This window comes from Sturnus vulgaris, chromosome 4 (assembly GCF_052056855.1).
Source record: "Sturnus vulgaris isolate bStuVul1 chromosome 4, bStuVul1.hap1, whole genome shotgun sequence".
Classification (NCBI taxonomy): domain Eukaryota; kingdom Metazoa; phylum Chordata; class Aves; order Passeriformes; family Sturnidae; genus Sturnus; species Sturnus vulgaris.
This window is the reverse complement of record NC_142246.1, coordinates 5,516,338-5,533,389: the sequence shown is the minus strand read 5'-3', so window position 1 is coordinate 5,533,389 and position 17,052 is coordinate 5,516,338. Positions and strand designations below refer to the sequence as shown.

The following is a 17,052-nucleotide window of genomic DNA, read 5'->3' as shown; positions in this document are numbered from 1 at the left end:
ATGGAGGTCATTGTGTCCAACTTTCAGCTCAAAGCAGGGCCAACTTTGAGCCTGTATTACACTGGGGAGGACCTCATGTCCATTAATACTTTATAATATTTTATAAAGTAGTCTAGACATGAATTTGTGACCTGTAGCAGTAACAGTGCGGTGAAAAATGGGACAGTTTTACCCTTACAACAACTCTGTAAAACTGGTGTGGTGGGCAGAGATCTGAAGCTGTCAGAACTGGAGCTGTCTGCCCTGGTGCCTGCAGCACAGCAGCTACCAGAGCACTGTGCAATAGGTTGTTACAACCTCTTAGGTCAAGACATTGTGCTGTGGGTGGAAAATTGGTTCTGCAAAGTCAAGTGCATTTCCTCTATTCGCCATAGGCAAGAGGATTTCAAACCTTGGCTTTGGGTTAGAGTAAACACACATGGTGGGCAGCTGCAGCCACTACTTAAGAGTTAATCCCTGTAATATCCTTTGTTAATCTAACTACAATGATCAAGTAACACGGAACATATTCAACATGGACAGAGAGTATATGTTAGATCAACAGGATTACCTGCTGATGAGGGGAATAGTACCCTGTATTTATTCAGCACTTCTCTGAAGAACAGAAGGTAACTTTCAAAGGTGGGTAAATATTTGTTAATCCCAAAGGTGAAAATGTAAGTGCAAAGAGGTTAAGTAATAACACCAGTTCCACACAGTGAACCAGTAGCACTACTCCCAGACATGCTTTAACACAGCATTCCTTGAGCCATAGGTTGGTACAACATGCTCGTAAAGTCCTAACAATCACAGCACATCCTGTTCTCCCAGGCTGCCTATAAAACAACATTTCTATGGCCAGTTAAAGCTCCATTTCCACTACTTATGTTTTGCTGACTTTGAAAAAGTTTACACAAATACATTTGGGAAGCAAAAAAGCCTACAGTACTTTCCTATGCACTGTAGTGTGTCTAACACACTCCTATGGAATAGTCAAATGTAAACATTCTGAACCATCTGTAACTTTTATATGTATCTTTTATAGCTTTTATAGCTTGTGATCGTGATTGTTTTGCATTCTTTGTGTATAAACAATACATGTGCTTAAAAGAGTATGATAAAATAATGAACTTGGAGAATAAACTTTCATTTTTCTCCCTCTTTAAAAGAACCTTTACACCCACAACCAATGCCTTTGATTCCTGTCTATAGACATTATTCTTATAATGATCATAAGGTCACCGTACCACAGGAAACCTGGGAGAGCTGAGCATACACTGTACTCCTCATTAGCTCATTAGTGCCCCATACCAGCATTCATTGCAGCAGCTTCTGACAAAGAAAAAAACCCCAGAACTCAATGCCTGCCTAATTTGGGGAACAATGTGTAAACCAGAGTAGCACAGACACCACCCCACTTCATGTTTGTATGTAGTTCAGCATTTACTCTAGCACAAAGGGTAGAACACAAGTCAATAATTAGAGACCTCTACAGAAAATGAGGAAGAACAGACATCTCTGAGGGATAATTTGTCCCACTTATTCTAGACATCTATTTTAGTATGAATCTCCTTCTGGAGATGCTTCTCTTCACTCCCTGCAGAGTAGACTTAGACAATGAGATGCCTGCTGGTGGATGAAGTTCATTAAATGCATATTTTCTGTGCTGGCGGATTGTGACCTATATGTTATACAAAGTGAGTTACATCCAACCTCTGCTGCAACCAGAGGCACAATGCTAATCATCTCATGGAGGGAGTCAGGGAACCCAACACCTGACATACAACCATGCCTGCTAAAATTCAGTCCTCCAATGATCTGGTAATTTTTTTCCCCCAGTATCTCATTTATAAAATAATTTTCAGCCTTGCTAATTATTTCAATCACCTCGAATTTTTTTCCTACTTGCTGTTGAAACAAATCCATCTCCAGTTACCCCAACCTGTAGACATACAAGTTTTAAGCTACTCCTCATTGTTTATGTGTCCAAGTTTGTTGGACAACAGAGACAGCCTGGAGTAACTTGGCTGTGTTTCTGATATTCTCGTTAGAAAATTGCAGCTGTAAATTTTATTATGTGATAAACTGTGCATAGGAAATAAAAGTAAAAGGCAGCAATAGAAATCTATGCCGCAGCAGAAGCTCCTCTGCATAGGAAACTGGAAAATGTCATTTCCATTTTTGAGAAAACTGCAATGATGCTATTTAGGGCAGTAGATATTGGGAAGCAGGAAAAGTTCAAATTTACCTTCTTATGCTTTTCAGAAGAGATGAGAGACAGGACAGATTGCAATCTCCCTCTTACAAGAAGACAAGGCTGACATATGATCTCTTAAATCAGTGGATGAAATTCCTAGTTTCACTGGAGTTAGGAATCTGCTTTAGAACCACTGTTTTAATTTTAGGCACAAACCTCTACCATCAAAGCCTAGGGTTTGGAGAGCAGCCATTAGTCTCTGACAGCTGTGAAGAGAGACCAGGGAAAAGACACTCTAAAGTTTCACTGGCATGTAGTTGACTTGGAGAACTTTACAGACAGGAGTAGAAAATCACTAAGTGGTTTACAATGACAAGTACAGTGAGTGATACAATTACCAATGCCCAGCTGCACTGCAGGTTTCAGCCTGGAGTCCAGTGCAATCCCAGTGGCCCAGAACTGCCCAGGGCCCCCTGCTCCCAGGCTGGCACCTCTGCACATGGCAGGAGAGCGGACACTGAGAGAACAACAGGAACAATCTGTAACCTTTTTAAGCTGTAACTATTTTTAAGCAATACTTTTACATTTGCTCTAAGCTAAAGAGAAATGACAATGTCTATTTCCAATTTCTGGACAGAGGGTACTGGGGGAGTGGGAGCCAGTTTGACTGAACTGGAGTGTCAGCTGCTCTGATTCTGCTTTGGATATATTTTACTTAAAATTTCAACTCTCACATATTATTTCTTGCATTGCCCCTTTATCTAAAACAGATGACTCAATCTCAATTTAGTATTAAATATCTTCTGGGAGAAATTCTTAGCAGCTGCTTCACAATCATATTTTTTTTCTTCTCTGGCATTTAGGGAGCATAAACACTTATTAAAATTTAACAGGGAAAGTAAATTTGAAGATCAAAATTATGTTTAATTGGTATCTATAATGCTCATCATCTTTCAGGTGCACAACACAAAGCAATTCATAAGAATGATTATTGTTATCTCCATTTACAGATAAATGAGGTGAATTAAATGATCTGCCTTATGACACACTTAGTGTTAGATTCCAATCTGGCTCCCAGTTCTGTGCTCTACCAACTAGGTCACATTTAGCAATATAAAACTTTTAAATATTCCCAGTTCTATAGTCAATATCTGATATCTTAATATTTCTTAATATTTCAATTTATTTTTTTTTTTAGCTTCAGCGATACATTACTTTAGCTTTGTTAACAATATATAAGCACAATATACAGAATTAAGAAAAAAAAAGAAAGGAATTATTTCTCAGTTGACCCTTGATGTGAAAAGTTACTGCATTTCTCCACTGGAATGAGTTCCTGCAGTATCAGGTGAACCATACAATATACCCATTGCTCCAGTTCAAGGGCGAGTTGGCAAGTGACAGGACAGAAGAACTAGAGCTAAGAGAGCTGGTGTTCTCTGCAGGGGGTGGAAGGATTAGCAGTCCATCAACAAGATTCATGCATGTACAGCCACCCACTGAGATCACTCTCCAGTGTGTCCTCCCTCCAGTTAAAAGGCTGAGCCTCTTTTTAAGTGAATACACATTCAGGAACAGTCACAGTTCTTGTCCAAATTGCACATATTTGTAACTCGAGGATCACTACTTCTCAAATGTTCATTATTTTGTCAAAAACGACATTAAATTACAGATGCTGAAAGACAACTTCCGAGATATCGATTTGAAAATTCAAAAGCAGCATGTGAATTTAGTCCAAATGTTCTTAGAAAAGTACATAGCAGGATAGCTCAAAATTAGAACAATTTCTATCCCCAGCCTAGGACTCACTGACCTGGCACCTGCACATGCCCAGCAGCTCAAGCTGCTGAAATCTGTCAGATCCACAAGAGAAAGGTAAGTTTTCTCCCAAGAGAAGATAGTCTATCATAAAACACATCTGTTTAAAAGAAAGAGCAGGAGGGACTTGAAATACACTCTAAGAATCTCTCTGGCAGTGGCAGGGAATGGTGTGAAGTCTAACACAAAGTCTTTCCCAAAGCCAAGTTATGTTGTTTCAATGATGGAAGAGCTTGGACATTGTTAAGTAGAGAAATATGAGTAACATGTTCTGTTTGCAGTTTTGGTGTGAGGCTTCTGGAGGTTAGGCTAGTTAACAAAGAACAACTTTCCTCAGATCATTAAACGATGTTGCTTAAAGTTCACTGTATCTCTTTACCCACCTGTCAAAGTCTCCTTTTGTACATCATCACCAAGACATTCCTGCTGTGGTGGCAGTTTCTACCACAAGTTCAAATATATCCATCAAGGTAATATTGATTTGCATTCTTTTAGTAAAGAATGATACCTAAACACTTTGAATTATTAACTGATGATTAATTAATTTATTAATACCTGAGGGGAAAGAGCTTTTTTCTTCCACAACAGGCCTTCTTCCTCTGAAGCAGTCAAGGAAAAACAAAACCAGCATAGAATTACTCACCACACTTTATGTCTAATGTTTGGTCCTGGTTACTTTGCAAAGGTTATTGCATCACTCTATCTATAAATACTAATTTAACTTCAGAATTAAGCTTCAAAATTTAATATCTAATTCCAATCCCCAGATAATACTTAACACACAATTAAATAATTAAGTGTTAAATTAATAGTCAATTAAAATTTAATAATTGATCCTGATTTATCAACCTAAGAGTCCTCTCACGATTTCCTATTTCTACAGTTGGGAAAAAAAATTGAAGTCCCACCAACTGATCACTGGCAAAACACAGTCCCCACTGCAGAATATGCATGGGAGTGGAAAAGAACAGGTCAGCATTTCTCATGGAGTTTTTCCTTCAGCAAATAAACTTAATTGCATAAAATTAAAATGTACTTTGTATCAAAATATGTGCTTGCTTCAGCTTCAGACAGTGAGAAAATATTAACTAATGTAAGACATGAATTCTTTTATTTTAAATTATGGTAAAGAGACAATCATTGAAAAAAGGACCTGGAACCAGTCCTGCCACTCTTGCAAAGCTGATCCAGGTGTGGTGTGCTGAGGTAACGAGGTAACCTGAGTGAGGACACCTCCTACAGGCTTTTATCTTTTCCTGCTATAACTAGAGCTAGGTTGGATACAAGTAGTGCCTGATCTACACTAGCTACTTAAGGAGAAATTTAACTACATTAGTTTGGTGCTACTGAATAAGAAAGTTTCTGGCAGTTTTCGCTCATTCTTTAGCACTACATCTCAAGACATACTGGAGAAATGAGCTAATGGGTTATCTCCCAAAGTTCTGCTTCCAGTTCACAGAATATTCTGGGTTGGAAGGGACCCACAAGGATCACCAAGTGCAGCCCTTAAGTGAATGTCCCATACAGGGATCAAACCCACAGCCCTGGTGCTACTGACACCATGCTATCAGCACAGCTGGTGGTTTCATAGCCTGACCAAAAGCACTTCCAACTTTAATCACATGTCCTTACACCTCCATCATGAATCACTAGAATATAAAGGACTCCATGTTCCTCTTCTGTGCTTCTACAGCCCCCTATTCAGAGGTCCTTTGATTGAGAACGGAGACCCTTAAATGTTGCCACAGTAGAGATTTTAAAAACCAGATCCACAACATTATCTGATCATTGCTTGCTGTAGCTGCACACACACTTGTAGGTTTAACCTGGAAATGCAGGAGAGCCCTGAAAAACTCTCTGCTCCCTGGGATGGAAAACACCTTTGGAGAACACAGTGCAAGGACAATTAATGTTACAGCCCCTTCTCTGACTGAAACATCCCTTTCTTGTAAAGTATCTGTGACATCAAATACTTCTAGGTAGTGGGAGGCTAATTTTCAAGCACAAATATTTGAATAGCACATCCAGATTTTATATGCAGAGAGGTAGGCGTAAATGCCTGAATGTGCAATTGTTTAGGCATAAAATTGGCTATTGAGTTTTATTACTAAATTCCAATTTAAACTGAACCGTTAAATTCAATTCAATTAAATTCAAACCTCAAAGCCTCTTCTGCTTTTTCCCTAGTGATACCCCACACAAGATAAATTTTCTGTTACTTAATGGTGGTTGAAAGGAAGAATTTATTCAAGTGTGTTCTGAAGTTACTGATTAAAGAGCTCCTGTTTGCAGAGATTACCCCTTTCTCATGTAGGAGCTAAAGGCTTACCTATTACCAATTCAACTCAGTAGGTAGGGCCAGCTGGAAAAAATTATGCTCAAGACTTCTTTCAGGCAGAAGAACAGGCTGAAACTCACTGTTTGGAGGTTTAATCAGTTCTGCTTATTACTGCTTTGTTTTCCAGGCACTTTAGAAGACATTGTGTTTTCCAGAGGTAAATAATGCAGAGTGAGACATTTGCACCTGGGCCATTATCACAGGGTTAGCCTGAAACTTATTTATGAACATTTTGATATTTCTCTTGACACACTGAAGGTGGGCATATACACACAAAATATTTGTAACAGACTTTTTGTGGAGATTATTGCGAGTGGTGATAAAATAACCAGTTAAGAAAAACAACAGTACTTTTCTCCTATATTGTATATTTTTAATACTGAGAAACAAGTTCTTAAATGATGCAGCAAATTCAGAGATGTTTAGAGCTATAATTTTAAATTTTATGTATTTCACTTTTTGACCCAAGACTTTACTGGTTACCTTTAATTTATAACTTTTAAAAAAGTCAGATAATTTAAGAAAAATATTTAGTCCATATTTAATTTCAAGAAATGATGAATCCTAGGGAAGGGAAGCAAGTAGCTAATTACCTTCTCTGTTTCAAAAGAAAAAGTCTTTAGTTATGTGGCTTCTACTTAACCCCTAGGGTTTGAATATCTCTACTTTTTCAGGACTTTGAAAGCCTGTTTATACCCTGGATGATTGAGTTTTGTCCAGGCTTCTCTCAACTTGTGCTCTGTCTGCTTCCTCATCTTCTCTTCTGGTCTCTGCCAATTAATTTTATTTTATGTACATTCAGAATGCTGCTTTTTGATCACATCATCTTTTAGCATGCTTTGCTAAGTTCATTTTTAAGGGCATTCATGGACTATGTCACCCTGTACTCTTAGCCTTCAAGATCAGGACCCACCCAAACCATTAAATTTTAAAATACCTTTGACCAACCTCCATACCACTCTTTGCATGTGGGAGCTGCTCATTCACTAAACTCAGGTTGTTGTCGTTCAAATCTCTTCTTAAAGCCTTCCTTTATTCTAATGCTAATTGGAAAAAAAATTACTATTAGGCAACTGGAGTGCTACCAACAGCTTGATCTATTGCATTGACTAATATTGCTTCATTATAGCCTGACATCCCTCTTCCTGCATGTATTAATCATCTACTCTTTGAGGCAAAGTGTTCTCTCTGCAGAAAATCTAAGGGCTTTAAATAATGAGGTTATGCAAAACCTACATGGTGTGATGTATTAACTGTACAGACACTGCTACATAAGCCTAAAGTCCATACAATGAAACAAATAATTTGATAGTTTCACATCTAGCTTGCTTTATAAGATACCACAAATTCAACCTTGCAGGTCTGGTCTATATAGTAAATATTTAAATCTGTTTTTCTTTCAGTGCCAGCTAATGAGTGGCTCTTCAGACTGCACAAGGTTGCTGAGCTATCATCTTTTTATTATTCACTTTTATTTCTTTTGTTTCTCCCTGCAAAAATTGTAGCAATTACTAAGTTCATCTCATTGACAGAAATCATTGTCGATTCTCTATAGTTGTCAAAGAAATTGAACTGTCTGATTTCCATGGAGTAGACAGCAATTTCCTCATCATGGAACATAAGGAATTTTTTGTGCCTTTTGATTTCATACGTGAATGTGTTTGTTTAAATGCAGTAGGCAAATGATCAATGGAGGCAAATTGGTGGAAAGGCTTTAAAGATACAGTTAATGTAAGTGTGGAAATGGACAATGGAGGATGACACATGACCACAACATGGCAGGAATATCGCACTGCTCTCTAATGGGAGTTTTTGAAGCTCAGACACCTCTGGTGATGGAAGGAACCCTGCAGAAAGCACAAGCTGAGCACCGTGAGTTTTTAATAAACTGGATGAGTTAACAACTTCTTTGCCTTGGGTACTTTCTACACTTTTGGTCTTCTCCTCCCACATGCTCCGGTGGGAAAGTCTTATGGTAGAGGAGTACGTGCATCTTTTTGGGTCACTGCTGAACACTATCACCCAGATCATGGCATATTCTCTGTTTAACTCCTTGGTTCTCATTGGGAATGGCTTTAAATTGAAAGGCAATAGGTTTAGATTTGATATAAGGAAGAAATTCTTCCCCGTGAGGGTAGTGAGGCACTAGAACTTCGTTATCACATTATTTAATCACCAGTTATGATTCTGTTATCTTCCCTTGTTATTTGTAAGAACGCACAGGTCTCATGTTAAAGGTGTGAGCTGCTGGAAGCCATTTGCTTTTAGATGCAACTACACAACCTCCATCAACCACAACTGGAGCGCCTCCACAGCCTGCCATCCTTCCCAGGAACCTCGGGCACACTGTCATTTTGTGATGTTTCATACTGTGCCCTGTACCCTGCCCCACAGAGCCCGCCTGCCCCCATTTCCCTCAGCATGACAAGATGGCGGCCTGTGGGGCTCCCGAAGGTGCTGGTCCCGCCCCCGTGCGCATGCGTAGAGACTCCCCGCAGGTGCCACCGCCCCCTGTGCTATATCTGAGTACGCCGCGAGCCGCACGTATAAGAGACCGTATCACGCCCTCTGGCCTGGCTTCGATCCCTCCGCCGCCTCTAAAGGCAGATCCTATAGTTGGAAGCTCGGCGCTCCCAGGGCGAGAACACGGACCTGGGGAGGTGCCGCGGTGCAGAGCGCGCTCGTGCCTCCCTTGGGGCTTGGCTGCGGGCGCTCCGCGGGCTGGCCCCGAGGGACTCCTTCCCTCCAAGCTCAAGCGGAAGGATATATCGTTTTTATTTTTTGCTCCACCATCTGCTGAGCAACGGTTTCGGGGGTGTGGCCGGGCGCGCGGGCCCCGCCCCTCCGCGCCAATCGCGGCAGGAGACTCGCTGCCGGCCCCGCCCCGCTGGCGCGGTGCAGCCAATAGGGGCGCGGGACGGGGGCGCGCGCACGGGTGAGGGGGCGTGTGCGCGGCGCGGCGCCGACAGTGTCGCTTGGCCGCAGCGGCGATCAGGGCGGGGGGGGGTGGAGGGGAGCGGGACCCGTGCCCAGTGTGACTGCGGGGTGCGCCGGCAGCGGGGCCGGGAGGGAGCAGGTGAGGGCAGGGGCAGGGCTGGAGGTCTGCCCGGGTGGGCCGGCCGGGGTGTTAGTGAGGCGGAAGAAGCTTGGCCTGGTCGCCTGCTCTTTCCCTTCGGCTGCCGCCCGGCGCTTTGGCTCCTCGGAGGAGGAAACAAAGAGGCGGCGGGGGTGGGAATGGCCGGGAGCTGCGCTGCAGCCATTCTGGAAATACCTTCTGTTGTCCCACCCCCGCTGAGTAGTGATTAACAGGACCGTGGGCGGGGGGGCGACCTGTGGGTTTCCGGGGGTCCGGCTGGAGCCGCTTGGAGAAGCGGGGGGGGCGGCCGGGAGAGGAAGGAGGAAGCGCTCACCGCCCTGCCCTGTGTCTTTCTCTCCTCCTTCCTTCGCTTTCCTCGCTGAAGGCCTCCCGATGAGTTAAAATGGTGCTGAGGCTTGAGGGGAGCTGGTCGCTGCTCGTAGGGAAGAGGTTCCTCTGCCTGTCGGAGGAGGAGGACAGGACATGGGACGCCAACCTCATCTCGGAATGGCCCTGGAAGTCGGGCAGGATCCGGGCTGTGTCACACACGGACATATCCAAACAAGACCTGAAGGTAACCGAGAACTTTAAGAGAGACCTGCTAAACCGAGAGTGTGACCGGGGAAGTTGGTGCGGGTGTGCGTACACGTGTGTGCACATGCTGCTCTCGGGGGGAGAGGAGACGGCGTCTCGGCCAACACGCTTGGAGACGTGCACCCCTGCCCGAGTCCTCGATGTGCTTGTACTAATGACGCAAATTATCTCTAGCTAATTATAAATGTGCTTTCTTCCACCGGCATTTTGAAAAGCAAGTTTTTACCGCACCTGCTGTGTCTCTATGGTTTATTTCCTAAAGGTAGTTCAAGGTCTTGCCAGTTGTGAACAGTTTTTTTGCCCCCAGAGTTGAAACCGAAACCTTCCAATCTTTTTGGGATTGGTGACTTTTCTTTCCTACTCTTTGGTCATGAGCAAGTTCTTAGGTTTTAAAGTCATACCAAATTCATGCCTGGTGTTGGAGGATTCTCGGACTCTTATTGCATGGTGGCCTCTTCTTATTAATGATTACCAAGTGGGTTTTTGAACACATAGTTATTGCAAGAGTAGCGTAATTGGTAGGTGCGTATTTTGTGTGGAAGTCAAGCGATGTTTACGGTTTGCCTGTGAAGTTGTTAAGGGGCTTTATTTGGCAACTGTAGTCATTAAAAGTATTCAGCCATGTCTGGGCACTTACTCGAGTACAGACCGAGTGCTTACTCCCCAAGGACAAAACTCCATTGTAGCAGCGGCGTCTTGAACATTGTGCTTGTTTCTACGGAGGACTTCAATGGCTGTCCTGCGACAGCAAGAACAGCACCATCTTTCCGTTTTAACTGTCTTATTTCCTCTTTTTTGGTAATGAGAACTTAGTGACTTCTGATTAACTGAAGAAGCGCACTTTTACTTATCAAACAGAACGAAACTTTGGATGTTTCCAACTCTTGCTTGAAAGCGTAAACTTTGTTATCGGCTTGTTGTTGTGGATCTGCGGCAGGGGTGGAGCTTTGTCCATTTTTGGGCGCGGGGCTGCGCCCTGTGCCGTGCTGGTAGTGAGGAGGAGATTCTTGGCACAGAAAACTCGCAAGGACTTTGCCTGCAAAGAAGAAGCAGGTGCTGATGGGGTCCCTATTGTGAGCTTTGTAGCTGGTTACGGTTCTGCCAGAAGCGATTGACTTGATGTGTTCTCCAGTTGAAGTGCTAAAGATGTTGCGAAGTGGACAATGGAGATGAGAAGAGCTTTGTACCAAAACACATTCCATCTCCTTTCCTCTCGAATTTCTGCGTAAACATGATAGACCCGAAATAATAATGGACTGAGAGGGGCCAATTAAGTGGTGCTCCTGTAAAAGAGTAGAAGTATTTCTTCCGATTTTTATTTTGTATAGAGAAACTGTTAACTGCTGTTGAAATTATTTTCTCAACTGTGTTTTCCTGTGTGTGTACTGTCGGTGCAGTAGACGAAACAAGCTATTCTGGTTCTGTTTGTTATTTGCTTATCTCTTTCATTGTTTCTGTGCACCTCAAAATTACTAAGTTCATTTCTGCACCCATTAGTTCTATGACTCCTGGCTGTGGTAATGCTGTTTTGTGTGCATGTTTTCACTTGCTTTTCCCCTGAGAGCGACGATAAAACATCAGGAAATGTTTCTGAGATTCACTCAACTGAGATTTCTGTGCTGTTTGCTAAACGTATTTAGGCTGTATTGCTGTATTCTTTGGGAAGAGGGAATGATTTTTCCAAGAGTGGAGTCCTCTACCAGGATGTTCCAATTCCTGTATTCAGGCCAAGTTGTATTTGTAGTCTTTCCCAATAATTTGCTGATCTCCCATGTTGCCTTTGAAACTAGGGTAATGCTATCCCAAAGATGTTGGTCAAGCTGTCGTATTTTTGCCATGAAATTGTTTTCCTTTTGAAAAAGCTGTGTAGTTGTTTCTGAAATTCATAACGATAAATAGCAGTTAGGAAGTGACCTTCTTCACATTACATAATTTGATCACCTTTACTGTCCTACTATTGGTGCTTTCAGTAAATTGGCTGAAGTTATTCTTTGAGATTGGTGTTTTTAAAATGTTTCTGAAAAAAAAACCAGCTTGTTTATTCCAGTACTCTAGAGTTTGTGGAAGATCTGCCACTACAGTTTTAGTGGACTTTCTAAGGGGTAGTGTGTGTATTTTTTGCTGCTTGTAAACACCAGTGACAGTATTAACATCGTTAACTATCCTTGAGCAGCATAAAACTTTTTGAGATGGGAAGTTGTAAAATTAAATGTAAATACTATTACTTTATGTGACAGTAACAATGATAAACCGGTTAACATTGACTATTACTTATAAAGTGTGGGGTCAACCTTGGATGCTTTAGTGATTGCTTGATTATGTGACAGGCAGTAATCATGCTGGAATTATAAGTGCATTTAATGTTTTTTTTTTATTTTTGAGTTAATTGGTGGTTTTATCTTTTCTCTGTTGAATGTGACTGACTTTTATAGGCAGTCATTCATTCACTTTGCTTCCTTTCTGTAGATTTGTGTAGAATTTGATGATGAATCATGGGAAAAACGAAGATGGATAGAAGTCTACAGCCGGCTGATGATAGCATTCCTGGTGGAGCAAAAGCTGGTGCTGGCTGAAAGAAAAACCCAGTCCATGCCTCCTGTCCAGTGGCCTGCAATGGCAAGTACACTCTTGGCTTGACTCACTTTGGTTCTGCAGTTCTACCTCCTGGGGACAGCGTTGTCACCAGTGTGAAATTCGGTGCAGCCTCGTTCCTGGGTGTCTTGGGAAGGAAGAAAATCTTTGTGTAGCTTGAGCTGACAGAGCTCATCAGCATTTGAAGTTGGTGGACACAAGGATGTATTTTTATGACTTTGCTTCTCTCTCAAACCACTGTTCTGTGCATTAATTAATTCTCCTTGTAGTCTCATATCTTGTTCCTTCTTCCATGAAATTCCTCTTAAGAATGGAGAGAAAAGTGTAAATAATAGGTTTTCTAAGAATAGCTTGTGTTTTTATTTTAAGTTTTTGAGTCTGCCTCAAGTTAATGTTACAGTGATTCTTGATCTTGGGACAAAAATAATTCAGATTACTCTTATGTGATGTCTGCCTGGCACGAATGATTTCTGAGATTGAGATTTTCTGCATACAAATAGCTGAGCTATACTGTTCAAGGAGAGAACTAAGCTTTCTGTACCTGCCATGCATGGCTAAATAGGCACATTTGCCAGGGGAGGTGAACAGGGAACATTTCTTTTTGTATTCAGCCAGTATAGTTGTACTTGACTACTTTGGATATTGTTCAAGAAAGTAGTGAGATAGGTGAAGATGCAAACATGTAAACTTGCTGAACATGAATTATGCTGAAGCTGTAGTCTGTGTTTTAATACTATTAGCTTTGCTAGGTATAAAGTGTGCATTGTAATTCATAGTGCTGCATTTTAGCTGGTCTTTCTTAAACAAAGTCAATCTAAGCAGATATTTATTGTAAGTAGGACCCAATAGAATGGGAGAGGAAGTGGAAATATAAATCCTCAATTTTATTTCCTGGGCTGTGCATTAATAACCAGCAGTTTCTCTGGTAGATTTTGCTGACAGCTTTGTTCTGAAAACCTTCATATTGAAGCTTAGCTGTTGTCCATTTCCAAGTATCTGAATAGTTCTTACTGGATACTTGTCTTCAGTTTTGGCATAAGGTTTTCCTCCTGAAGTGTTTGAAGTGTTAGTTCATGCAGGGTACATGTTTCAAAGGTCATTGTGCAAAGGAAGAAGTAGGATCAAATGTAGGCCAGTCCTGGATTTTGCCTTGGCAAAAAGACTTTCTCCCTTTATCATGACACAGGGCAGGAAAGCAGAGGTCACAAAACAAGTGTGTGGATTATTTTATTTGAAATTTGATCACAACTTATTGGTTCAAGTATATGAGAGAGTGTGTTTCTGACAAATGGAGTAGCTTTGTAGAAATCTTGTAATGACCACTTACTCCTGGAGAGACTCTTGTCCCTCCTGTGAGGATCTTGTCCCTTTGCCAGTGCTGTCCTAACTGAGGTGACGACAAAGAGTATCTGGTTGGGTTTTTAAAGGACTGATCAAGGAAAGGCCGCTTTCTATCAGAATTATTTCCTTTTTTTAACTGAGGCACAATTACACCTTTCAGGTAGGGAGGAATTACTCTTGCCACTTCTGTTGTTCCAAGCTCCTGGTGCCTGTCCTCTCAGATCTGTTACTGTCACTAGACAAATTTAATTTTGAGCACATTAGCAAGTGTTCAGAAGCTTTTAAAGGAATTTTTTGTTTCTTGTCTCTTCTTAAAGCCTTTCGTATAACAGCTTCATCATTGCACTGCAGTGTTCCAACAGCTGAGGCTCTCCAATTCATCACATGCCTAAATTAAGGTTTCAGTGTATTATGAGTGTTGCACAAGTTTTGAGAACTTTAATGTAAACTATGCTTTAGACATTCATTGATTTGCTAGTTGTTTCCCTAGTCTATCATAAGGAGGTTTATTAGTAATATATCTGCAATTAGGATTATTACATTAATTAATTTTTCATGTGGACATGAATGATTAATTGCCAATGATAGCCACCTGCACCTAAATTCCTAATTCATGCTGATATATGAAATTAATTTCAAGTGGAGTCCAGTAACTTTCATTAGGTGTGTATTAGAAGTTTTATTGGAAACTAGGTTTGTTTTCAGGAGTTGCATGTAGATGTGGTAACTTAACAGAGAAATAGAAGCAAAATTAAAGTATTTTTTTAAATGCAAATGATGAATGATGAGATCTTCTTACTCTGTTTCTGAGAACATGTTTATCACTTTTTTTTAGACCTACAAGTCCTTAGTGGACAAGGCTGGAATGGGATCACTGGTTTCAGTGCGCTACCTGGGTGAAGAGAAATGTGTTTTCCTTTCTAAGGACCTCTTGACTCCCATCCAGGTAACCTTGGTTGGCATTGTAAAGATGACAGATGAATCTCTTATCTTGATATTTAGGATGCATCACGGTAATGTAATCGAAATGCAAGATTCAGATGTGTAAGAACTTGTAGGTGTTTATTTCTGTAACTCACAAATATCAGTTTTGAATGTAATGTGTCTGATTAAAAACTCTCTGGAGCTGATTTAGGACAGGGTCACTTAGGGGAGCTGGAGAAGGGAGTTTGCTAGGACAGTTATTCAGCTCAGGTGACAGCAGTTTTGTATTGATTTTGGTGATAACCTGGAATAATTTCCCTTTCTTCTTTTGAACGGGACTGTCATTACTGTGCCAGGAGTTGCAGGAATGTCTGGCATAAATCTTGCAATTTAACAGAAGTACATCACTGCTAATCCTAAACAAATGAGGAATTGGGCAGAATGTAAATGAGATGGTTGAATTACAGTGCCTTTGAGCACCAGAGAAAAGTTTGTTAGTGAAAATTAGGTACAGATGGGTTGAAACAATTGTCCCTGGGCAGGTGTTTGGAAGATTAGTATCTGCTAAAGAGAAAGGATTTAGCCTTTTTAGGAAACTACTCTCAAGACCTGTAAACAATCTGAAATAAAGGTAGTAATGGTGGTCCCATGTTGAGACTGCAAGTAGTGTCATTATTAGTGTTCTACATAGACTTGTTAGCAGCAAGTTCACAAGTTCTTTAGAGAAACTGATGGGAGTTACTAAAAGCCAAATTTGAGTTGTAGATGGTTGTCTTGCTTATGTTGGCTCAACAGCAGGGTCAAGATCTCCTTCTGCAGAAGCCTTATCACAGCACTGCTGTGGAAAAGATTGCTTTCCCGGCATATTGAATAACAGTTTATTGACTTCTAGTTCTTCAGTCTTCTGCTTCTTAAAAATATCAGAGCAGTGCCTGGGACAAAAAGATAAAACCCAACCCCTAACCCTTTTCTTATTCGCATTCTTTGAGCCTTGGGTGGAAACTTGCTGTGACCTTTCCATTTGAGAATCAATTCTCATTCAAGAATTCGAGAGGAAAAAGTAATACACGTACATTATGCTGAAGAATTATTAATAATTTAGATGTAGCTGACTCAGTCTTCATTCATATAAACAATTTATAATGGAGTCTTGAGATGGACTGGATCCTGACATTATGATACATAGAAACATAAAATACTTCTTTCATTTGCATCTGCTCAGGACAAATGTGCAGCTGCTTCTGAGAACTTAAAATCCTAAGTTAAGAATGAACGGTTCACATAAACTTACTGCTCATTAGCAATGGAGTACAACAAAGTTGGGTTATTTTCAGAACAATATTAAAGTAGGCTTGGAGAACCCACTTCAGTCTATTCTTGCAGATGGTTGTTGCAAATTAGTGCTAAGAAATTGTTTGTTCCTGCAGTCCAGCATACTAGAACTGATGGGGAGCAGATTAATGAGAATTGGATTTGTATGAATTGCTGGCATGTTGTTCTTAAGTATTGTAGGATTTTGTTAAAAGCATTATCTTAAATGCAGACTTACTTTCTTTTTTTTCCTGAAATAGGATATGGACAGTTCCAGGCTTTCTCTTAAGGATGATCAAAATGTAAATGAAGAAATTCAGGCTCTGGTTAAGAAACACCTTGATGAGACACGCTTGGTACAAGGTACGAGCATACTGTGGAGCAGAAAACTGGCAATAAGTGCTCAAGTCCAAAGGGAAATCCTTGCAGTGTTGGTTTAATGAATTGGTAATCTGTTCTAGGGGAAAAAAAGCTTTTTAAAAATACCGATTTTACTCACAGCAGTGAATGCAAAATGTGAAGGATTGTAGATGTTAAGTTTCAAGTATCTCGTTTGTAAGAGTGAGTGTGTAATTCAGGCATATATAGATGGCCTGGTACTTGTGAAATAGATCAAACTTGTAGCAATTCTCAAAAATTTTTAAGTTGTTTATTGTAACTTGATTTTCTTTTTCCAGTTTATTGCTTGTTTATGAAAACTTCCAGGGTGTTGTATAGAGGCTTCCTTTTTTAGTCAAATTAAAAATTGTTATTTTTATTTGCCAGCTTGAAATTCTTAATTACTGGCTCATACCAACATATTTGTAGTTATGTACTTGCACGTGCAGGGAATTACTTTTATGGAAAGGTAAATACTGCAGCTTACAGTTTTCATTTCCCATA

The 17,052-nt window shown here is 40.8% G+C and overlaps 1 protein-coding gene across 2 annotated transcripts in view; it reads left to right on the top strand.

Annotated features, from left to right (window-relative positions):
* The first annotated feature begins 9,311 nt into the window (after positions 1-9,311).
* KDM3A (lysine demethylase 3A) overlaps positions 9,312-17,052 on the top strand; it is a 29,131-nt gene continuing 21,390 nt past the window's right edge. Inside the window, exons 1-5 of one of the 2 annotated variants that reach the window (XM_088162987.1) lie at positions 9,312-9,408; positions 9,794-9,982; positions 12,469-12,618; positions 14,771-14,881; positions 16,431-16,533. In XM_088162987.1, the coding sequence (XP_088019113.1) occupies positions 9,812-9,982; positions 12,469-12,618; positions 14,771-14,881; positions 16,431-16,533 (535 nt within the window). In that variant the 5' untranslated portion in view covers positions 9,312-9,408; positions 9,794-9,811. Of the gene's footprint in view, positions 9,409-9,726; positions 9,983-12,468; positions 12,619-14,770; positions 14,882-16,430; positions 16,534-17,052 lie in introns of those variants that run through there. The other variant, XM_014876183.2, reaches the window with a different exon arrangement.